The sequence below is a fragment of the Thermobia domestica genome, chromosome 12, assembly GCF_964235325.1.
Source record: "Thermobia domestica chromosome 12, izTheDome1.hap1.1, whole genome shotgun sequence".
NCBI classification, from domain to species: domain Eukaryota; kingdom Metazoa; phylum Arthropoda; class Insecta; order Zygentoma; family Lepismatidae; genus Thermobia; species Thermobia domestica.
This window is the reverse complement of record NC_137465.1, coordinates 116,842,101-116,867,833: the sequence shown is the minus strand read 5'-3', so window position 1 is coordinate 116,867,833 and position 25,733 is coordinate 116,842,101. Positions and strand designations below refer to the sequence as shown.

At 38.1% G+C, this 25,733-nt stretch overlaps 1 protein-coding gene across 1 annotated transcript; it reads right to left on the bottom strand.

Moving 5' to 3' along the window:
- Positions 1-2,493: 2,493 nt before the first annotated feature.
- Positions 2,494-24,489, bottom strand: LOC145665778 (uncharacterized). The gene is made up of 3 exons (XM_081732903.1): positions 24,113-24,489; positions 15,330-15,578; positions 2,494-2,660 (listed from the first exon to the last, which is right to left on the bottom strand). The coding sequence occupies exons 1-3, from the start codon at positions 24,423-24,425 to the stop codon at positions 2,521-2,523; spliced, it is 702 nt and encodes a 233-aa protein (XP_081589029.1). The 5' UTR covers positions 24,426-24,489; the 3' UTR covers positions 2,494-2,520.
- Between the last annotated feature and the right edge of the window lie 1,244 nt (positions 24,490-25,733).

Sequence of the window (25,733 nt, the reverse complement as noted above, 5' to 3'; positions counted from 1 at the left end):
TGGCTATCTACTGCAAAAATCACAATTCAGAAATTCGCTTATATGTATGGAACATAGGCTATAGATACCCACTGTTAAAGTCACCGTTATCCGTGAATACCGTTATCCGTTAACGAATTGAATCCATGAACGAACTCAGTCGAGTTAATTGGTCTAGCTATCTGTTACATAGGTTGTATAAAAGCAGTGCCGTATTTGTATAAAGATAAACTAGCTATAGCTTAGGGCCCCACTCTCTTGAAGGCCCAAAATTTTATAAAGAAAAGAGCTGAATGTACATTTCCAAAATACACGTTAAAACACAAATACAAAATAAAATGTACAAAGAGTAGCAGTGTTTGGCGTTATGTAAGCTCTTTGCGATGTAAATGATGTGGCCCCTCCTGCTTGCCTGCTCCCTAAAACATCACTAGTTTGTTCATTTCTCCATATAAGATGCCTACGTTCTCCATGGACTAGTTGCATGACAAGACGTAGCATGCAGCTGCAGAATGCAGTGCAGATAATTTGTCATTGACAAAGGACAGATGTAGATAAAGTGGATACCATTACCTTAAATATCTTAGAGCCTCATCAAATCTAAATCCGGCTCTGTATAAAAGGTACCGTAGTAATAACACTTCTCATTTCAAAGGGGTGTATCTCAACACTACAAAAGTTTCGCAATTGATAAGAGACTGTGAGATGATGAAGTGTGGCGACTGATAATGAGTATGTGTTATTCTGTCTAAAGTAGCAGTGCCATAAAGTAGAGGAGAAAAGAAGCGGCATAAGAATACGTTTTGGAAAGATGAACAACTTCAGTGCACAACAATGTTTTCGGGGATTTCGTGTAGACCTCCTCGTTAAAATGAAGGAACGACTTTGCGAGAAGCGCTGCGACACAAGAGAAGTCCATGTGTGCCATATGGTGGCCTCTTTGATGCGCTGATAATGTACGAGGTCTTCCACACGTGTGGGCAGAAGGTGATAAAGTTGGAGCGTGTTTTCCTTGAAAGAATGTACCAAGTTGCAATTCCTTCTTATCCAGCCCTTGTACAGTACAAGAAATAGAATGTTAAAAATCGCTTACATATATTGGATATGGGCTGTAGGTTGCCATCGTTAAAGTAAAAGTTATCCGTTAATACGTTAACGCATTGAGTCCATTAACGAACTCGACCGAGGTAATTGCTCTGCCTATCTATTGCAGCAAACAGAATTAAAACATTCCCATCCACTCAAGAGTTATCATGCGAAATAACGGACGTACTAAGAATAAATCAAACGTCACTGTGTGATCCTAACAAATGGCTCGGTTATGGCTTCCCATTCTTGGATGAATGTCTCCCTAAGCTCAGGAATGGATCTTGGAACCATATAATGGCATGTAATTCATCTCGTTATTATGGGCCACGAATATTCTAATGGCTTCGAGTCAGGTGATCAATTGGACTAATCGAATCGCCTAATGTCCTGAGTCTCAAGGTACTAATCCCTATTCTAGCTCGATGGGGATCCATTAGGAGAAATCAGGGCCCACTGCACTCCGAAACAAACATACTGGTCCAGGATGTCATCCCGACGCAGTACGGCTCTGATGGTACCATTTGGGAAGACATGCATGGACATGCGAGCCCTCAGGATGATTCACCCCACATCATGATTTTTCTACCACCTGTACTGGTCTAACTCAGTAATGTTAGCTGGAAGGAACCGTGTTCCAAACTATCTCAAAATTAATACACGTTGAAAATCACTAGTAAGCCAAACCGAATATTTATCTTTTAACAAGACATGACCCATTGCTCCTGGGTCCATCCATGATGTTCACTGCATAAATTCAAATGAACTAACACATATAGCTGATTAATGGACACACAAGTGTCCCTCAGCTAATCATCTGTACATCTGTTTTCTAGATACCTGCATAAGACATGAATGTACAACATATTATGGGATCTGAACTACATGACGTTCCACAGAAAATCGAACACAGGTTTTCCGACAGATGGAGAGAAGGCTAAGAAATTGTAGTAAGGAGGAAACCCATTTATCGAATAGTACAATCATAATAATTTGAATAATTTTCCTCGAATTATACCAATACCGGTATTTCTTATTCAAATTATTGCTTTAACAATTGCTCGTTTAATCGACTAATTATAACAGCAAATGTTCTTTATTGCAATAATTACTAGAACAATTATTCATTATTTTATTAATTATGAAGCACTTATCCATTATTATAATAATTATGTGTCAATTATCCATTATTCAAATAAAAAGTATTTAAAAATATATTGTTCAAAATTCTAACATGGGTTAATCGAGTTTTAACACAGCTAATACGAGTATCAGCATTTACTCGCATGTTTCATTCTGTGTTCTCCAACTTATTATCGCCCTCTCACTATCATCTGTCAGGACACAGGATACGTCATCACACCCTCTCAAGATTAAAATAATCTAAAAAAAAAAATATGTAAATAATAACAAATACGGTACGTTCATCATTATTTATTCTGGAAATAAATGTTATTAGACATATTTACAAATAAATGGATACTGTATTTGGCAGCCTACATCAGCCGCTTCCCCAGTCAGAGGATTCATTGTCATACACAGTTCTTGTGGATTATCAGGTTGCCCAGATTGCCACTTTCCACGATACAGCGACCCTGAAACAAAGAGTAGAAATTGAATCGCAATCGTGGATAATAGTTACATGACGGATTTTTCAACTTTGATTTATACAAGGCCCATATTTTAAACCTTTGTAGCACACATAACTACCATAATCTGGTTTTGAAGTTACCCATCAGTAACTGAAAGATTAACATAATGACAACTACAAGGTAAAGAAAAAAGTAATAAACAAACAGCAATACAGTGGACGGTACGTAGGGTACCTTTAGGTTTCGAAGTAATCTCTGTCAGCATCCAATATACGTATTTTGCCAACATTCCTGCAGCTGCAAAATACCCTGATGAAAAAACTCGGCGGTCGTGGATGCAAAGAAGTCCGGGAGTGTGTTCCGCAAGTGTCCCTCATTTGTGAAGGAGCTCCCATGAAAGTGGTAGTCGAGGGAATGAAACAGATGGTAATCTGTTGGCACATGATCCAGCGAATATGATGAATGGCTCAGTGTCTCACAGCCAAGTTACTCAAGGGTCTCCTGGGTCCTCTTTGCCACATGTGTCTTGGTACTGTCCTCCAGCAACAGCCATTCACAAATGCGGGCTCCTTCTGCCACAATGCGCGGTGCACCCTTTGCAACTGCTGAAAGTAGAGATCAGCAGTGATGGTCTGACCAGGTGGAAGAACCTCGTAATGCACTACTTGCCGACAATTCCACCATACAGAGAACATAAACTTTTGTGGGTGCAGAGGTGGTCTTGAGGTGTGAGGAACAGGGTCATGTGGCGATAACGATTGTGTAGTACGTTTGCGAGTGTCATAGAGGACCCACTTTTCTGTCACCAGTGAGCGAGCAATCAAAGATGGGTGAGTTCAGTTGCCGAGTGAGCAAAGGCAAACAGGCTGTCACTCGTCGTTCCTTACTGGCTGCCGACAATGTGCGGAATACTTAACTTGTATGATTTCCCTATCCTATGCAGGTACTGTCTGTTTCAGCGGAAATATGGAACTATTCTGCAAGTTCACACGTTAGACCACTGACCTCCTCGATGGCTGATTCAGGACCTTGTCATACAGCATATGTGGTGGTCCACTGCAAGATTCATCCGAAAGGCTCACATCTCCCGAACGGCGTTTCTGAAACCAATGCCTGGCGTCCACGATATTCTCCCTAAATGCCTGCCATATGCGGTGACTTGATGTGGCAGCTGACAGACCCACTTTAAAGTCATACAACGAATACATACAAACAAGCTGCTTCAATACATCCATTGTTCTTCGACACTGGACGAGTTATGACTGCCGTAGATGTGTAGCATTCCTGTATTGCTGAAGGTCGATAATCAGACTAACTCTCGATCGCTTGGTAGACACGTGTGGCATTTCGTGTCTTCAGTATTGAGTGCACGATTAATCGGAAGTGAAAAATGGAATGGACTTTTCTGATTACTTTGTACATTTCCCTAGCGGAAAATTAGATGTTGAATGGATTCTATGATCAATATACTAAACAATTACTACATAAATTCTTTTCTTAGAACAATAAAGTAAGTTGTTGCTAAAATTTCATAAAAAATAATTTGAAGTTTGTCTCATGCATAGGTATACAGGACGTCCAAACAATTTATGGCTTGTTCTCCACTTACTAAAAATAAGTACAATGGGCAAAAATAGGCACGGGGTGAGGTATAACGTCACGCGTCTCTCTACCTTTTTAGATCCACTTTTACCCCTGCTAACAACCAATAACATAGTTAAATATGTAAGAAATTTAAGTAAATCATCGAAAATATGATTGAATTTTCGTGACTTTTAGACTTCCAAACTATGCAATGCATACGTATCGGAAGACTTATGGAATGACTATGTCAGTCCGTCTGTCGATAGGCATAAGAATAAAACCGGTAAAAACAGCGAGAAGTTGTATTCTGAAATCGATTCTGCGTTCTAAGAATTAGTTCCATCTCCTCCTTTATTAATCTTTTCAAGCCACAAGAGGTCGAAATAGAATTTCCGGTTTTAGCACTGATCGTCATAGTGTAGAAATGATTCGAGATACCTAATCATCATAAAGCAATAATGGTAGTAGATAAGAGAAGCAGCCTTCTGCGATGGATTCAGCCTCTCTTGAATAGATTTTATTTCTATCTTTATATCTCTACTAACATTATCTATTATGACTTCTGGTGTCAATGTTGATTTCCATTGAGAAAATCTACTAAGAGATAGCGAGAAATGGCTTTATAATATGTATTCAATGTGCCAAGAAAAAGTTTCACCTCAATCTTTATCCCTCGTTGCAAATTGGAAGTGGCAAAAGGACAGGTTCCTTCTCCAACTTTATACGTTTATTGCAAACAAAAGTTGTCTACTACCACTTTCGATTTCAATTTTGTTCTTGTACGGTAAGGAAATTTCTGCACCCTTCTCTCCAAATCTTCTACTCCAACTGATTAACAAATTTGTGACGTTCTTGTAACATTTGTTTCAGTACTTTCCTTACTTGTTGAAAAAAAAATCCTGTCTTTTCTCTTACCGTTTTCATAATACTCTCACATGTAAGTTTTAAAATAGTTGGAACTCTGCTTCACAACTCAGCCCTAAAGCGGAATCTCGATCCAATCACCAGACTTTGTGTGACTATGAATCTTCTCTCCTCCTTCCTCTTATGTTTCAAATTAACTTCTTTTGCCATAGATTCTACCATTGTCTGGTAACCTTTTTCCTTGAGTATTTTTTACTCTCCGAGTCTTGCAACATTCTCAATTGCGACTCACTAAAATCCAAAATCTCAATTTTCCATTGTATATTTTTGGTATATCTTTGACCTGTTCATAAGTAATCACATATTTACATGTATCAATAACATCAAGGTATGAATTATGGGACAACTCCTTGTTCACTAAATTAGATTTATCCGTGTTTCCGTAAATTCAATGTATTCCGCATGCAGGCCCGTATTCACGGGGGGCCAAGAGGGGCCGGGCCCCCCTAAATTTTTACTGTCCCCCCCCTAAAATTTTCACGGAAGGCTTGCAAAAAATCTCGATTAATTCTATGTGTAAATACTAAGAATAAAATGCAATATAAAAGAGATTATTCAAGATTTTTTTTTAAATTTTAACTATTTGACGAACACTTCTAAACATATTTTAAAGAAGTTAAAGTTTATCAGTCTTCTCGAATCTCGATATAAAATGACACAATACACATTGAAGCAAGTTTTCAGAAAAGAATTAATATGTTAATACTTCACGCCACAGCTGTAATAGCGATCAGGGAGATAGGAGACGAAGTATGAAGTGCTTACTGCAAGCCAAATCATAAAACAGGAGCAAGAACAAAGCGTTTATCTTTTGTCGATTGCAGTAACGGTGGTAGGTTATTGTTATTCTATTGTGTAGTTGTAGTACATACATGCATTACAAAATCCTCGTCAACAGCAAACCTTAGATTAACTGTGGAACAATTATTTGTAAAGTGAATTAAGAGCCCCGATTTCCGTTAAAGGCGACTGATTCTAGTAAATTATTGTGGTGTGATATGTAAAACAAGAACTGTGGTGGAACATTCGCCGAAAAAGTAATGTTTGCAGAGACTTTCATATGTTTGTTCTCGTAGAAGAATAAAGTTAAGCTAAATTATCTTAATTAGATGAGTAACTGAGCAAGTGAACATATTTAACGTTTAAGGATTAAATTCCGGGTTATGGAGCCAGGACTAATAAAAATTTGCAAGATTTAGACGAGAAATTAAGAAGCAGAATGTTTTGTATTGTACTTGGGGTGGCGGATCCCGTGGAAGTAGCTAGTTTTCATATAAAAACGTTGTAAATTGGAACTATTTCTTAGTCGCATACGCGTAATAATGTTGTAATTCAGTGTGAAAGAAGTAGTGATGCTCTTACTCGATACTAGATGGGTGTAGCACTAAGAAAAATCCGTTCTCCAGACAGTGATATATTGTACAAATATACGGAATCCTCTTTCTTACTACAAAAATCAGAACGGAGCATACGTTATCCGTATGCTGCATAGGCACTGTCCTTAGGTGTTACATCATGCCGTTGCAGGATGTCTGACATCCAACAGTCTTCCTTATATTACATACATATATGTATGTTACCTTCGTCACACGTCCATTTGTATGTGATATCCTGACCGCCTATATTGTTTCATACGGAAAGTATGTATAGAAGGAACATTTATACAGAAATTATTATAAAACATGCGTTTTCAATTATACGCTTGCTGTACGTTGTCCAAAAACTACAGGTTTTACAAATATAACACGATATTACTACGCCACATACATTTTTTTCTCAGTGCAGCTTTGAATAACATTATAGTGCTTTGTTTTTTTAGCTGTTTTGGTATGTGTCTTCTCGGTGTAGTGTGCAGGTGGTTCATTTATATAAAACGAGTTTAATTTAAGATTTTAAACAAGAACTTACTATAAATATTTTTTAAAAAAATAACTGTAATTGTAAACAAGGGAATTACTTCAAAGTTACCCGTCTACCTAATTTACAACAAAAACCATAATAAAATCTACAATCATCAATTTCTATTTAAATTTTACTCATTTTATGTTCTGTTACGTAACCTCGAGGGTGGGAGTATGGGAGAGGAACCACAATTACATATGGATATCCATTATTAACCTACAGGTGAGACTGGCTGGCCGCGCGGAGCACGGTTGTGGGTAGTTAATGGGGAGTGTGGTGTTGAGAGAAAAGAACGAGCGAAGCAAGAAGCCGAAGTAAGATGGGATAATGCACTACTAGGTTACTTAGGTTAGGTTATGTCTACTTCCCACTTACCTTAGTATTTAGGTTTGTAGAGCTCTCCTATCTCAAGCAGAAAATCGTCAACAATTGTTGGTGGTCTTTGTTCTTTCATTCATTAACCCATGAATTTTACACATATTCAAAAGATTAACCTCATTATCAACATCATGTTTTACAAATGTTAGTACTGTCAATTCACAACCAGCGCAAAGACCCTGTATACTTGCAGCCATGTCTACTCGAAAATTGTCCACAATCCAACCGTCCTGAACCTAGAAACAAGTAGTTCCCTCTACTTGTGAATTAGTCCCGTCTTTATAACCGCTTATCAAAAGATATTACACATAAATTACGCTTTACTTATATGTTATCAAGCACACAAGCAATCAAATTATCCATTTCTTCTGGGTAAATTTTCAAAATTTTGATAAAAACGGACAGTCAACTTAGCAAGATAACCCTAAACAAGAACCTAAGCAAACATTAATTTCCGTATTTCACAGTAGATCATCTCTCGTTCTTGATCTTAATGTCCATAGATATTTCCCATTAACTTTACCGCTCCGTTTAGAGGGATGATAATTGTATATTTCTGATCCCCATTCAATATTCATTACTGATAGTTGTGTTTTGTAAAGATAATATTGACTCTTGTACAAAGAAACTGCTAAGAATGTGTTGTGCTGCTTTTAGTAAAACGAGTTTAAGTGTTAGTGTTCTGAAAATGCAGCCTGCACTCTTCCCTTATTTATCCTTGGGGTTTTACAAACAAAGTTAGTAACAAAGTAGATCTGTTCTTTCTATTTTCATGTGCATACACAGTGACAATAAATTCCGATTCCTCTAAGTGGGATTGATTGCAAATTTCTGACCCCCTATTCAGTATACAGTGATAGCAACCATGCACTTGTCGAAAATGTTGACCCTTGTAAAAAGAAATGAAACAAAAGAAACTAATGGAATCATTTTCTTTTTTACAAGGATCAGCATTTTCTTCAAGTGCATGGTTGCTACCACTGTATTCAAAATAATTATTCATTATGATGGAAAGTTTAATCATGTCAAACGGACATTAAATGTAGCAACGTAACCTTAATTTGTTTGATAACGAAATGTTTGTTTTTGATAAATTTCGAATATATATATATATATATATATATATATATATATATATATGTAACCCTCGCACTACCAACAATCGGGAGTTACTTTCGCCCACATGTTATACTTTTTTGCATTATATTCACTAGTAATACCATTAATTTTCAGAACTTTCTAGTTATTGCCCTATGCTTTCCTAAAACATATACTAATCATATAGTCAATTTGAATGTTCTGATTTATCGTAAATTGACATATTTTTATGTTGTGGACACAAAGTATCCCTCCTTGGCAGGACATTTTATTATTGTAGCGATCTGGCTTTTACAGATAGCAGTCTTACATGTGGGACTATTAAAACATATATTTTAATTCTAATTCGTGTAGTCAGTACCCAAACAACACGTACGTGTACGGCACATGTGCACTATCCATGCATAAGCCGTACGTGTGCATATGTGCATTTCTGTGGATGATGCACACATACATAACCCGTGCTTAAGCTGTACTGTACATGTGAATTTGCGTGAATAAAGCATACATACATAACCCGTGTATGTGCACATGTGCATTTGCATGGGTTATGCGCACGTACATACCCGTAATTAAGTCGTGCATGTGCTCATATGCATTTGCATGGATGAAGCACACATTTATAAACCCATGCCCAAGCCGTTATATGCACATGTGCATTTGGATGGATGAAGCACACGTACATAACCCATAAAGTCCTGCATGTGCACATGTGCATTTGCGTGGATGAAGCATATTTAAATGACCTGTGCTTAAGCCGTTGTCATTTGTTGTAGCTTTGCACGGCTACTGCACATGTGTATGACACGTCCATAATAAGGCAAGTGTATACTTTTCCTTTCATTCTCCTAGTATTTAAAACAGGAAATATGGCTATAGTATTTTTAATTGAAAGTTCAATATTTTAAAATTATATTACTCATTCTAAATAAACAATATAAAGTAACCTGCATTTTTCGAAGGGCTAAGTACATTCGAATAAATATTCAATCAAATAAATCTAAACACTATAAATAGCTCTCTCAGCAGCATAAAAAATGTGCAGTGTTTGCTTTGATGAAATAAATGATGTGACAACCGGAGCTCTGGTTCGAACTGACAGGTCCGTCGGGTCCAAACCCTCATAACTTTTAATTTCTACGAAAATGAGTATAATTTCAAGGACAGATACGTAACTTATTTGCATTTCATACTCTAAACCTTCCTCGGACGCCCCAAAGAGAAATACACAGTGCACTACTGTATATACTTCTGCCTATTATGCTGATGTTGATGATTTATTGAGCTTAAATGATAGTTTTTAGCTTTGTTTCTGGAGAAAGTGCCCAATGTGCAGTGTGCCACCAACTATCATCGATCCGCTGTCGCCTTTTGACGGATAGCCGCCGAAGTGAAGGAAAAATGACGGTTCGAAGCGGAAACACACCGAAGCGGCTGCCGTCGTCGTCGTAATATTAAATGGTAGTTGTCGTTTTTTCCTCTAGGCGGTGTTATAAAGACTTTTCGACGAATGACAACTGAATGACTGTAAAAACTCCGTAACGTTCGATGAGCTAGGATATAAGATCAACAGATGGCAGCACTGTACTGATATAACTACTGTCAGACAGTTCATAGGTTTACAAAATTATTTGCGTGACCGATTACAGCTGAAAATGTTGCGTTATTTGTTACTGGATAAACATGTCAAATATACTACCTAAAACATTACTCCTTGCTAACAATAAACTCCAAAAGTAAAATTCTCACTGACAATTATTAGTTACTTCTGATATAGTTGGAAAATGATGTGTTTGGTGTTACAGATGGTGTTACAGCGTAAGGCACCAAATATATAAATACCCTTTTTCGTTCTATCTCGAATATGCTTTTACATCACCTCTGCATTATGAGGAACTCACCTGTGTCCTACATGTAAATCATATGGGTACTGCGTGTAAATCACCTGTGTGCTACGTGTAAATCACCTCTGCACTACATGTAAATCGAATATGTGCTAGTTGTGAATCACCTGTGCGGTAGGTGTAAATCACTTGTGCAGGACGTGTGCTTTGCACATGTACTGCACACGTGAAGATGTTGAATAGAACCTATGACTCTTATGTGCATCACATGTACAGCCGTGCATTTATACAGATGATGCACATGTTGCATTCGTGCAATTGTACATGTACTATACGGGTACTGTACGTGTATTGTGCTGTCTGGGTAATACCTATTTAATAAAATTTACTTTTTTTATGTAGATTACAGAATGTTAACTTAATGTGTGCATGTATAGAAGGATAATAGAATTATGTAGAAGCAAAATACTTAAACATTCAAGAGTAGATATGATGAATTGCTGATGTTACTATTTGATGAACTATAATATGGTTGGCTCGCCCCCCCCCCCTAACTTCTACCAGGCCCCCTCTACACTTTTGGGCTGGTTACGGGCCTGTCCACATGTATTTGAAAAATGATTCCAGCCGGAACATGTAAAAACAGGTTTTACCATATGCGGGACAGTTTCCTTTTGAGTGTTCCTTCCCATAACGCCTGCATCAATACCCAGAGTAGGCACCAAAGTCCAATTTTCTTCTCTTTTGTCGATTCACAGATATACGAAGACCAACATGATGATGAAACTGATTTGGTTAATGTCTGTTTTTCTTTTAGACCACTGGTATATGGTGACTTATAATGATGTTTGGAATTTATTACTCTAATAGGTTCGTCTTCTTCGTATCATCTGGTATGAAACACTGGCACTTCATTGTCTGATTGTTCTTCTGTCACTGTAATTTAATTGCTTCTTGAAACTTGAAGAATATAAGTTGTCATCTAGATGTTTTATTAATGATACCAACTACTAACTATTAACGAAGAGTCCTATACTCGTACTGTCCAAACTCATATACTGTTGCTTGTACCGTCACACCTAGAATTAATTGGGAGACCGTCTGAGATTCAGGCTGCTTCGTCAGATGAAAATTGTAAGATTCAGAAATGATGTTTATGCTGACTCCATAGTGCTGCAACATTATCTTCCTTAAATCTTCTAATTTCTTCGTATCTGGAAGTTTCCGTCAAATCAGAAATGATGTTTATGCTGACTCCATAGTGCTGCAACATTATCTTCCTTAAATCTTCTAATTTCTTGGTATCTGGAAGTTACGTCAAATCAGAAATGATGTTTATGCTGACTCCATAGTGCTGCAACATTATCTTCCTTAACTCTTCTAATTTCTTGGTATCTGGAAGTTTACATCAAATCAAATTACGTAGTTCAATACATGCTCTATGATATATGAATGAATGTAAGTATGCCCTGAGGCAACAGACAAAATGTGTTTGTTTCACCGACCTTCACCACCAAATACGCTTTAAGGCAAGAACCTGAGACCTCAGCATTATTGAACACCTGAATTTGTTTGTGGAGCTCACAATCCCAAGCAGATATCCCCCTCCATACTCACTGACTAATGTGATTGTTCCGATAGTACGAATGTTACGATCCTCTGAAAACAATGAATGACTTACGTATTCCATTCCACAGCGGATCAGAGCTGTTTTGTAGACTAACCGTAGTCCCATGACGTATTAATTAGATAAGTGCTATTTACTTCAGGCGATTCCACTTTACCTATATCAGGATTGATAATCTATATTGATAATAATTAGGATATAATGACAAATAGAAAGCATTATACAGAGTAGAATACTGCGTTATGGAGGCGTGCGTCATATTTCTGGAAAGTGCGGTCCCATAAATATGTCTGGATAAGTTCAGAGACTAGAATTGATGATATCACGAATATATGGTAGTCATACTTCGCTCTATGAAGACCACAGGTGAGTAGTGTTTTAGCTCATTGCCACCATACCAGAATCCAAGATACGATGAATGCGAGTACACACTGAAGTTCCCAGTCACCTGCACGTTTGCGGATACGCATACTGCTGTTACTGTGTCAAGACAGAAATACTTCGTATTCCTGAATACGCCTTACTGCTGCAGTGTCTTCCGACTCTGTCGAAGGTGTTCTCTGCAATGAGCAGATACCAGAAATAATCGTAGGTGAGAAATACGAAAGTAGATGTACTTTCATCAATCAATTGTTTAGTTTTCTAAGCTTACGTAAGGGCCAGAGTACTCGTCGTTTTGTCAGTTAGATTCTCTAGACCGATCCTTTCTCTTTCCAGTGCATCGCATAATACATGTCTAGTGTAGTAACTTTTTGGCACCTTTGGGTATACCGCTGATGTACCACTGACACAACCCAACCCACGCCAACAAAAATGCTGCAAAATCCACTTGGTCTCTCGCAGACCTGCTGTAAGTCACATTGGATACAGAGACTTTGATATGCACAATATACTCGTGCTGTCAGAAAATCATAAAGGTTCTGGTACCATGTCCTCACTACTAGCATACAGAAACACTACAATCAACATGTTGTGTACATACACACAATCTGTGATTCGAACTTTGCTTAAATAGAAATGTTCCTTTCGTTTCCAACAGAGCATATTTTATATATAAATTGTCACATAAAGATTATTATCAATAAAATGGAATCGCCTGAAGTAAATGGCATTTATCAGATTAATACGTCGTGAGACCACGGTTAGTCTACAGAACAGCTCTGATTCACCGTGGAATAGAGTACGTAAGTCATTCATTGTCTTCAAAATACAGTACCATTCATTATAAATCGCAGCACTCACATTGGTCAGTGAGTATGGAAGAGGATACCTGTTTGGGATTATGAGCTCCAGAACCAACCATAGGTGTTCAATCAAGTTGTGGTCTCAGGTTGGTTCCGTTAAGGCGTATTTGGCGGTGAAGAACGGTAACACAAACGCATCCTCTCTGTTGCCTCAGGACAAACTGAACTTTACTTAGAAAGGTTCGAACATATTTGTAAGGCTTAAGGACGTCTGTAGAAATTTATTTCGGGCGGTCTAAAGCTTCTCAGGGAAGAAGGAAATGTTGCAGCACTATGGAGTCAGCATAAACATCATTTCTGAATCTTACAACTTTCATTTGACAAAGCAGCTGAATCTCAGACAGTTTCCCAATTCATTCTAGGTTTGAGGGCACAAGCAACAGTTTGTGCAGTACCAGTATAGAACTCTTCGTTATCAGTTAGTAGTTGGTATCATTAATAAAACATCTAGATGACAATTTATGTTCTTCAAGTAAATTAACTTTTCAAGAACCAATTGACATTGCAGTGACATAAAAAGTCAGATAATGAAGTGTCAATGTTTCTTACCTAATGTTACCAAGGAGATGAAAGTATTAGCATAATAGAATCCAAACATCATTATAAGGGATCATATACCAGGGGCCCAAAAGAAAACAGACATCAATCAAATCAGCTTCATCACCATCTTCGTCTTCGTATATCTGTGAATCGGTTACTGGTGCCTACTCTGGGTATTGAGGCAGGCGTTGTGGCAAAAAATATTCAAAAGGATACTGTCCTGCTTACGGCAGAACATGTTTTACATGTTCCGGCTGGAATCAGTTTTCAAGTACATGTGGAATGTATTGAATTCACGAAAACACGGATACCTCTAATTTAGTGAACAAAGAGTCCTCCCACAATCCATACTTTGATATTACTGCTACGTCTGGAAATGCGATTCTTATAAACAAGTCAAAGATATGCCAACAAATATGCATTGGAAAATTGATATGTTGGATTTTAGTGAGTCGCAGTTGGCAATGTTAGAATACTCGGAAGGTTAAAAAAAATACTCAAGAAAAAGAAGGTTACCAGACTTTGGAAGAATCGACGTCAGAGGACGTTAATTTGGAACACAAGCGGAAGGAGGAGAGAAAAATCAATAGGCACAGAACATTTGATGATATGAAGCACAAAATATCTTTGATAGGGATGAGATTCCGCTCTAGAGCTGAGTTGTGAGGCATAGTTCCAATTACTGCAAAAAATATCTGAGAATATTTTTAAAACGGAAAAAGAACAGATAGAAATAATTGTCAACAAGTATAAAAAACACTAAAACAAGTGTTAGAAGGACATCACAAATTTATTATACAGTTGGAGTAGAAGATTTGGAGAGAAGAGTGCAGCAGTATTGTTGGAGGTAGAATTAGTAAGATTACAGGCTGTTCTGGAAACGTATAATTACGAGCAATACTCTGATAAGCCTAATTGAATTCTGAGTAGTATTGATACAGGTATAGCCGTTTTGGTAAAGGATTCCCCACAGAACTGCTCAAAGGTAACACATATACTATTCAATAGATCACATCGAGCTGAAAAAGATGGTATGCCTGAGGCTAAATTCAAGTGCGTAGTTTTCGATAAAATAGAAAAACGAATGCCTGAGGGAAATCCGAGTGCGTAGTTTTCGACAAAATAGAAAAACGAATGTCTAAGGGTAAATTCGCATGTGTAGTTTTCGATAAAAATAGAAAAACGAACGCCTGAGTGTAAGTTCGCGTACATAATTTTCGATAAAACAGACAAACAAATGCCTGAAGGTAAATTTGCGTGCGTACTTTTTGATAGAATAGGAAAAAATGCCTGAGGGCAAATTCGTGTGCGTAGTTTTCCATTAAAAAAAAGAAAAAACTCATTTTTATGGCGCTAAAAAGTAAGTAAGTCTTTGTTCCCAATAATTAATTGACAGTTTTTACTCTGTTGGAGCAAACTGTATCTATAGTTGTTTATCTTCCCCTACTGATGTCACACACACTTCTAATAGCCACAAAGATACACCAACGCTCACCCCACACACTACTTGTAAACAAATAACATAGCTTACCATCGATTACGGACTTGAACTGTGCTTGGGCATTCTCTTTATGGTAGCCGACATAGAACCATCGAGTAGTATACGAAGAATCCACATTACTTTGCCAAAACTTTGACAGAGCTGCGTTGTCACATTCGTCTCCTAGATCAGCCAAAAATGCTCCATCGGCCTCACAAACTGAAGTCGCTGCCGCAAAGGTTTTGTCCTGAGTGACTGTTTTATAGAAACTAGAATCTGAGCCACAAATGTTGCCACTTGCTGTTAAAATATACAAAAACCAGTTGAGAATGGTCTAAAAGCATTGTCAGAAAAAACTTAAAAATAATTAATTTTTCTTAGTAACTTCTCCAGGATTTATACTAATTGTTCAATGTACTTTATTATACTCATTAAACAATTCTTGTAATAATATATCCATCTATTTATAATTTCCTTGAGTACTAAATATTTTTCATGTGTTTTGTACGAAGACACATGCTCAAAATGGAGGGCTCAAAATTGAAACATTCGCAAAATATCATCTCTCTATGACTTACGGCTCCCGAGATATAACTTCTTAAACCTCCCGAAATCCGAATTTTTTTGGCCAATATCTCGGAAATGGTAAGTGTGACGTGAAAAATTCCATCACTTCTTTGGCATAGTTTTTGATGCTCTACCGAATAGAAGGCTCAACCTTGAAAAATTCGCAAATAAAAGAGACACACACAGACAGACTTTTTAAGTTCGTTGGCTACGTCAAAAGTTGTATTTAAAGTAGAATGCTAAAAATCATAGATGGTGAAAAAAGGGAGATTTTTGTAATTTAAAATATCAATATATTTTGTAAATACTATGCGTATATATTTGGATATGCAACTGTTGCAATACGAGATATAAGATATTCTTAGTTTTAAATATCCTATTATTGGTAAATATTTAACAATAAAGTAATGATTATTTTTAGGTTAAATTGATCTTACTTCTCTCTTAATGTAATCCTACAGTTTTCACTTAGTGAAAACCAACATGTTTCACTAAAACATGGTTGATGCAATTACCCCGACCACTCGGCGTTGTAGTATACCTTGAACTACTTAGTAGTAAGTGTAATATTAGTGTTGACGGTTATTCAATGAATGAATTAGGATACTCACAGATACTTAACAAATTAATGGAAACGCTTGGAGATAAAAAAAAAATGTGAGAGGTCTGAGTTGGCAACGGACAGGCAGCGATCCCAACGTCAGGCTGTTGATGGTGTGTTAGAGTAAACTTCGTACTACGTGAGTAGAATGGCAGTGTGCAATGAACTCAGCAGACGATGATAGTGTAAAATAAAAACCTCTTTGATTTCCAAAAAGAGCAAATTGTTGGTACTCGGTTAGGTCGAGCAAGCTTGATAAAAGTGGCAAGTGTGTATGGGTGTGTCGCGAGGGACAGTGTCCTAGATAATGACGTCCACTAAAATTCATCGCAAAACTATATCGCCGAAGAAGAAGAGTGGTTGGAGGAAAAGCCTCAGTGACAGAACTTGTCGAGCATTAAAGCACATTATCACTGGAACCGTCGTGTGGCTGCGGTATAAGATATAGAGGAGCTCGAGCAGTACCTCCCACAATATGCATCGACAATCATAGTCCGCTGAGAGTTACGTGACGTGGACATTAGGGATGGCCACAAAGTTCTGGTTCCGGCGGAACCGGTTCTTGGAGATCCGGTTTTTAGTAAAGGTTTCGGAACCAGTTCCAGATATGGATCTGAAACCCGGTTCCAGAACCGGATCTTAGGAACCGGTTCTAGACCTGGATCCGAAAAACTGGTCCCAGAACTGGATCTTATGAACCGGTTCCAGACGAATCCGAAAGATCCTAAAGACCCGTAAAGGAGGCACAAAGTTCACCTTCAAAATAATGCAAAGAGGACCACGTGCTTGTACCCTCCCCGCCCAGACCCGCTTGTGCATCCCAGAAAAAAGTTTTTGGTCCACCAGTGGGTGTTTACCCAAATGAGTTTGCCAGTTTGCCTGTTTAGCCAATGAGTTTACCAGTTACCCAGTTTGTTTAGCCAAATGAGGCAAGCGGCCACCGCCTGACTGTCGCTTCCACCATTTCATCTAGCACACTGTTCACAGCCTGCAAGCAGCTCGGGTTTAGCGTAGGAATGGCCACAAACTTCCGGATTCCGGCGAAACCGGTTTCGCGAGGAACTGGTTCTTGGAAATCCGGTTTCAGATCTGAAGCCGAAAAACCGGTTCCGGAACCGGGTCTTCTAGAACCGGATCCGTTCAGAGCCGAAAACCAGTTTCACCAAGAACCGGTTCTGGCCATTCCTAGTGGACATACATTGCACAGGCGTAACTACTGATAAAGGACGATCACGTTTTTTAGTATGACGCCAACGGTGCTGTGAACATGCAACATGGGCTGCTGAAGACTGGAAACGTGTGATATGGTTGGATGAGTCCTCATTTATCTTATTTCAAACCATCGACCGTATTTATATGTGGCTGTCGCTCAAAAAAGCGTATGATTCTTAGTGTCTTCGCCCTAGCGTAAAACATGTTGGCAGTGGCTCTGTGACGCCGTGAACCCCAATATCCTGATTTTCAGTGGGTTCTGGTCTTACACTTATCAGTCGTGTCACTGCCCGTAATTATCTTGAAATTTTAGGGGACCGTTTGCATCCTATGGTCCAGATTTTATTTCCGAGCAATGACGCTACATTCCATGATGATAATGTGCCCACTTCATACAGCTAGAACTGTTGTGGCAGAGTTTAAAGAACGTCGGGTTGAAGCTGAACATCTTCCCTGATTCACCGAATCCCCGAATTTGAGCGTAATTTAATTCCTGCGTCCGTTTTGCAGACACGAATTTGGCGCAGTTTTCCGCCTCTATCCTCTCTCACGGAACTGTATGATGCACAAGCACTTGGAATGGTCTAATATTCCACTTATTACCATTCACGACCTTTATGATTCCATCCCACGTCGCATCAGAAGTGTTCGGAGGACGAAAGTTGGTCCAGCGCCTACAATGATGCACTTCGCGGTCCTTGCTATTTATTCTATATATTAAACAAGCAACCTGTATATCATCATCATAGATCTTCTGCCATTATTGGCAGGTCATTTTCCGCAGCTGAGAAGTTTCCATGCTCCACGATCTTCCACAAACCTTTTCGTCTTCACCTACTATTTTTCTGTTTCGATATCATCCATTAATTGTAGTCTCCTTCGCATCCTCCCTCTCTTTCCTGTCACCATACCCTCTAGCACGTCCCTCATGATACAGTTTATTCTTAGCCAATGCCCCAAAAGTTTCTCTTCCTCTTCTTAATATCTAAAATTGTTCTTTTCTCCTCTACCATTTCTAAGACCTTCTCATCCACCATTTCGATCCAGTTAGTTCTCTCCATTCTTCTCCACACCCACATTTCGAAGCTTTCCAGTCGTTTTTCATCATTTTGCGTAATGTCCATGTTTCTACAGTACAATACACCACATCAAGTATTTTATGAGCCTTTTTCTCAACTTTTTATTTAAGGTCCTACAAAATAGTATATTCTTTCTCCTAAAGGTTTCTTTCGCCATTCCTATGCTTGCTTTTATTTCACGTTCACATTCCACATCTTCACTAATAATACTACCAAAGTATCGAAAACTACTCACCTGTTCTATTTTCTCCCCTTCTATTTCTATACTTGACTCCGACCGCTTCTTTCCAATCACCATAACTTTTGTCTTTCTAGTATTAGTTTCATCCCATATTCTTCACAGGCCTTCCTCCTGTTCTCCAACATTTTATGGATTTTCTTTTCAGATCCCACAATAAGCACCATATCACCTTCAAACCATATACATCTAATCATTCTACCTCCTACTGAAATGCCCTGTTGATTATGTAGGCTCTTTTTTCACTATCTCTTCTAGGTAGTTATTAAATACAGGGTGGGCCAAAAGTAAGTATACACCCCCGCATTGATCAAGTATAAAATTTTAGTTTATGGATTTATTTGCTTCGGCTCTTCCGAGCTTAAGATGTAAGTAAAAACACATTAAGAACAAATAATAAAGAAACTAAGTCTACCCGATGGATAACAATACAAAATGATATAAAATGCAGTACGGTACTGTATATAAAATGATATAAAATGCAGTACGGTACTGTATACCTACTTTTGGACCACCCTGTATTGTTGGCGGGAGACTGCATCCCTATCGAACTCCCCTTCCAGATGCACTCTTCTCTGGCATTTCCTCCTCATTCTATTATAACACTCTAAGTTTCTTATGAGTCTTCCATCTTTCCTCTCCAACCCAACCTTCTTTAGATTTTCCAACAAGAACTCCCAATTAACGCGGTCGAAAGCTTTTTCTAGATCAATAAATACCACATACACCTTTTTCTCTTTTTCTATAAACCTTTCACCGATCACCCTTAATAATCCGACTCCACCTCTTGTGCCCTTAGCTCTCCTGAACCCGAACTGTTCCTCCTCAATTTCATTTGTTCTTCCATACAACCTTCTATTCAGAATTCGAAACAATTTTTTGCTGCCTGTGATAGGATAAAAATGGTTCTATAATCCTCACATTTCTTTGGGTTCCATTTCTTAGACATCGGTATCATGATCGTCTTCAGGAAGTCTTCCAGCCACTCTCCTGTTTAATATATTTCATTGCACAGTCCGAACTATTCTTTCTTCCCCTTGTCTCCCATATTCTTAATGAATTCGATTGGTATATTATCTATCCCGATTACCTTTCCATTCTTATCTCGGATATAGCTTTTTTAAACTCATCTCGGAGAATACTAAACCCTTTATCATCCTCGCGTACTTCATTTTCTACTTCAGCATCTAAGTCATATGATCTATCCCTACTATTTTATAAGTCCTCAGCATATTTTTTCTGTCTACCTAAGACTTCACTTCTTTCGCTGACTACTTCCCCATTCTTATTTTTACTGCAATCACAATACTCCTTTTTTTCTTCCGAAGTTCCATGTACTTCACCTTCGTTTAATTTCTTCATATTTCCCAACTCTTTCTATGTTCTCGCTTTTTTTTCTTTTTTTTTAAAATCTTCCCTTGCTCTGTTTGTTTCCCTTCACAACTCGTTGTTTAACTTCCTGTACATCTTTCTGCCCTCTTCTATATCAATTTCCACATCCTCCTTTCTCTTACTTTCTGTAACATCTGTTCTGTAACCCATGGTTTCTTAGTCGTTTTGTGTTCGTGGTAACATATTAGTTCTTCCGCAGACTGCTGTATGCAAAGTTTAATATGCTCCCACCGTCTGTTATCCTTTTTCCTTCTTTAAGTCTTAACATCATAACTATATTATCAACAAATTCTACTTTCACTACTTCTCTTTAAAGCGCTTTCAAGAATTATTACTACATCATTAATACTGTCCTTTTCATTACCTAAGTAAAACTTTCTGAATCCTTCGCTGTTCAACACCCAATTACCTTCCCATCTAACTTTAAAAACTCCTACCAAAACTATTTTGCTTCATTTTTTCTTTAAGTTTTTTTTTTTTAATTTCCCTTACTGTAACATGGTGCGTACGTTCCATGTCCCTATTCTAAACCTTTTGCTCTTTCATCTCTTTCTGTCCCTATTTATCTTCCCCACACTGTTCCATTTTAGACTGAGGAATCCTATAAATGTCACCAAGAAAGCTATCGCTTTTTCAACCATCACATTCGAACATCGATATGTCACCTAACACGTACCTGGAAGATCAAAAATAGTCCCCATCGGCATCGACGACCTTCTGCCAACATTCTGGAAGGCCACGGTCTCCATCGTTGTAGAACTTGGTGGGCCGTGAAGCGAAGAAAGTATGAAGTGCATTTTGCACTTCTACTAGGGATTTGAACTGGTGTTCGTGAAGGTGATTGTCCAAGGAATGGAACAGGTGATAATCGGACGGTGCAAAGTCCGGGAAGTACGGCGAATGCAATAGTGCTTCCCATCCAAGGCGTACAATGGTGTCCCGGAGCATCCTAGCCACGTGAGGTTTAGCGTTGTCCTGTAAAAGGAGGACCCCTTTACGATTCAGAAGTGCTGGCATCAGACTTTTTGAGTTTTTCTTGAACACGGCTCAACTGCTGACAGTACACAGTTGCATTGATGCTCTGACCAGCAGGTAGCAGTTCGCGATGCACGATGCCGCAAGCAGTTCACCAAACACACATAAGGATCGTTTTTTGGTGCTGGTTTCGACTGTTTTGGAACCGGTTCATGGGATGGTACTCAATGATACTGACGCCGTGGATCTTCGTACAGGACCCACTTCTTATCGCATGTCAACACCCTGTCCAGAAATGGCTCCTTCCTCAGACGAGACAGCAAAGAGACACATGTTGCCTTCTGGCCCGGAGTCAAATCATGTGGGACTCATCGACCCAACTTGTAGTGATTCCCAAATTGATGGAGATGCTCCCGAATGGTTTCTCCACTTTCACTGAATTGAAGTCCCAGTTCCATACATGTCTGGCACTGTTCGCTTCAATTGCTGCCTGAAGAACTTCATTTCGTACATGTGTTGGTATTCCGGTACGTGGTCCGTCATCGTTCTTAAACTTGTTAAACTAGCGGTGCACTGTCCGCGTAGTTACGACACCCACACCAAAGGCTTGGCATATGTTCCGCCCCGCTGCAGCGGCATTTGACCCCAGTTTGAACTCGTACAGCATGCACGCCCTTATGACGCTGTGTGAAGGTCCCATGTTCACTCTGTCGTTACGCACGTTCACCGTGTAACTGAACTGCCACAACCAGGTAGTATGTTGGATATACCCATACCAATAACTGACCTTCGCCTTATCTCCATTCGCATTCAACTCACGGTGTGAGGGCCAATTGAACACAGACGTCCACGAAAAGCGACAGAACTATCTTGCTTACCTTTATATTTGTGTAATGTTCTCCACCTTTTGTCTACATGTAGCAGGGACATATATAGGCCTATTGACGATGTGTTCATTAAGTTCCCAAACAATCAATCAAAGGACTGACGAAATGTAGAATGAAGTAAGTATGGAATCATAAAAACCCTTTAGAGGGCACCCAATTAAAAACGGGTTATTATGACGCATAAATCCCACGGTGTATAAGCTATAACACTGGTGTTTGCTACGAGTATTGACCTCTATTGGGGACCCTAGAAAGCACAGTGGAAGCTTGCATATGCACGCCAGTCCCTCACACTGTGCTCTCTAGTCATGTGCAATATGGGCACCTGAAGAAAATTTTCTAGGGGGGAGCATCTCCCTTGTTGCTATATTACGTTTGGTATTTTTTATTTGTATTAAGAAAATCTTAAAAAATTTAATACAATTTCGTGAGCCAGGATCCCCGTTCCCTCTTCGGGCGCCCATGTCAACCTGTGGAGAACATTCCACCGTGGGATTGTGTGTGTGTAAATTTTTCGGAGAGATAAAGAGTATCTATATGGGATTTTTCATATATGTAGATGTATATAACGTCCAGGCAAACACATTTCTCTAGGTGTGGAAAGCAGAGTACGAAATCTGTGTTATTTTTCAAATTATGGCTCGATGTAGGCCTATCTATTTTGTTATTGTGAAGCTGTACGCTAGTGCACAAGTGGCTCGTGGAATGACTGTGGTTATCAAAAATAAACTGCACAGAAACAGAAATTATGTTTTGGTATTTAAGAAAAGACAATCAAATATATAAACGAGTGAGTGAAAGTAATAAAGTAAAATACCAAACGAAATACAATTTACTTCCAAGACGTTTTTCACGAAATATATGGAGAACGAAGTTTATTACTACTACTATTATTATTATTATTATTATTATTATTATTATTATTATTATTATTATTATTATTATTATTATTATTATTATTATTATTATTATTATATTTGTTACGCTTGGTAGAAGGTGATGGACCCAAGTCGTGATTTAGAAACTGCACTTCAGATAACAAAATATATCTACTCGTTTTCGATTAAGGAAAACATTTATTCACAAACTACTTTATAGAGACGGAAGACCGAAGTTTAGGGATAATCACTCAGATATGAAAAATAGTTTCATTTTTCGTATTTAAATCAGTAGCAGTGGTATAAATGTGGGAAATTCAGGAATAAAATCGAGTTTTGGTCTCCCAATATAGGATTTTATAATGTTTAAGGTTGGCATCACTATATGTCTGTTCAGTGTGATATAAGTAATGTATGCGATACATGTGTTCGTACTACATCAGTAACAGAAGCGAGCAATGTTGCAGTTGGATACAGCAAATTTCATCACATGCCTACTCTATACGATAAACGCAGCATGCCACTTTCATGTGTGCTGGAATAGCATAACTCCGTAAGAGATTTTGAGAGGGACATGTGTCAGTGGAAGATGCCGGTTGCCCAGTATACGCCAAATCGTGTCATTACTACTCATTATCGTGTTAGTACTCTGATAGAAGTTTTTTTTTTTTTGAGGGAAAACCGACGGATCACTGTGGAAGAATTTCGTGAATATCGGTTTGCATGGGACGATAACGTGTGTGATGGGGTCAAGATGTGGGTCCATCAGCAACCCAAAGCTTTTTTATGGACGGAATTGATTGTCTCATTTTAAAGTTGGATCAATGTATTAACAGTTGTAGAGATGTTAAATAATAGATGTTAAATAGGACTTTTTGATGCTTAATCTATTTTCATTTCACTGCCCCTCATACACGATTACATGTAGGCTACGTGCGCTATAGAGGAAATAGGGGATAATTGTGACATAGACAAGAACATATACTTACGTGACTAAATACTTACGAACAGAATTTGCATAGTAATTATACCCTTCCATATCATTAAGACTCCCTTCCGAATTATCCAGCACTTCACATTTAACACTACGATTGAACTGAAAATCCATTACGTTGAAAGCTTCAGCACTCATGCTAGAAGCCAAAGTAGCGCAAGCCATCGTGTCAAAAACAAAAGAAGTCTTTACAATAGAGGCGGAGGAACGTTTCCCTTTTCCTTGCAGATGATACAATGTTCCAGTCTTGCCGGTTGAACACTGAACACCAGCACAAGAAAGTGTACCAATAATAATACAAACATGTAACGTCCTAATCCACATTTTAGACAGTAATTGATTTACGATTATAAGACCTGTGAATGAAAATAACAATAATTAAATATTTGACCCACTATATTATTGGCTACGAAAGCTTAATGTCACCGTCCATTTCGGGGATATCACATAGTTTGTACGATTGCCGCGAGGCGCCTCAAGGGATAGCACATTCTGGCCATCTACACATCTATATACTAACTACTTACGGAACTAGCAAGAACGTTCAGGACAATAATCACTCAGCTAATGCGTTGTTCTGAAGAGTTATTCCACCTCAGTTCAACCACCCCCTCCCAGTGACCATCATGGATTTTCATGAAAATGTGTACACATAAGCTGGGTAGTATCAAGAGATATAATACCAAATTTAAAAGCATTCCTCTAAATAAAACGAAAGTTATAATAAGATATGCACCACAGTGCTTAGGCCCAATATTTGCCGAAATGAGCAATGTTGCCCGCGGCACGTTTTCAAATGTACAAATTTTCATGAAAATCCATGATAGTCACAGGGAGACCTTCGAAAATTGGTCGATCTGAGCTGGAATGACCCTGAAGCATTGAATATTTAACAGTGTTGGGTAAGTTACTCGTAAAAATGTAATGTGTTACAAGTAACTTTATTTTCTCTTAAAATGTAACGAGTTACTTGCCCCAAAAAAGTAAGTGTTACTTTACTTCGAAAGTAACGCGTTACTTCTAGGTCCGAAACTTTGAATATGTGAAAAACATCATATTACTTCAATTTTCCGTACTACTATTACTACCGCTATTATTATTATTATTATTATTATTATTATTATTATTATTATTATTATTATTATTATTATTATTATTATTATTATTATTATTATTGCACGTTCTGAATCGCTTTATGTAAATGCAAGAACAAATTTTTACTTGACAGTTAGATGAATATTTTCATATAATGTAACATTGACAAAAATATCATACTGCGTTACTCGTAGGGATGTGTTAGGGTGACCAGACGTACTGATTTTCGCAGTACAGTACTGTTTTTCAAACAGCTGTCCTGCGTGTTGCGAAGACGCCTAGAAAATCGAGAAATATCCTTCTTTAAAATGTCCTGCGAAATGTCCGGAGTTAATTTATTTGCAATATCTTAATGTTTCATTCTTTATTCACAATACTTTGAATCAAAGGCACTCTTTTCCTGAATGATGAACCGCTTGTTTTTTAACATTCCTCAAAAGACTAGGGATGGAGAACAATCTTTTTTTTTTTTTTTTTACAATGCATTGGTTTTACTGAGAAGGGCTTGTTGAGATATCGTTAAGGTAGGAAAAGTTT

Bases quoted from the DNA above. Each gene is read 5' to 3' on its own strand.
- LOC145665778 (XM_081732903.1), bottom strand. From the start codon at position 24,425: ATGTGGATTAGGACGTTACATGTTTGTATTATTATTGGTACACTTTCT. The intron at 15,579-24,112 runs GTAAGTATTTAG...ATATTTTAACAG, and splicing joins TTACTATGCAAATTCTGTTC to CAAGTGGCAACATTTGTGGC. The intron at 2,661-15,329 runs GTAAGCTATGTT...TCTTTGTTTCAG, and splicing joins GTTCAAGTCCGTAATCGATG to GGTCGCTGTATCGTGGAAAG.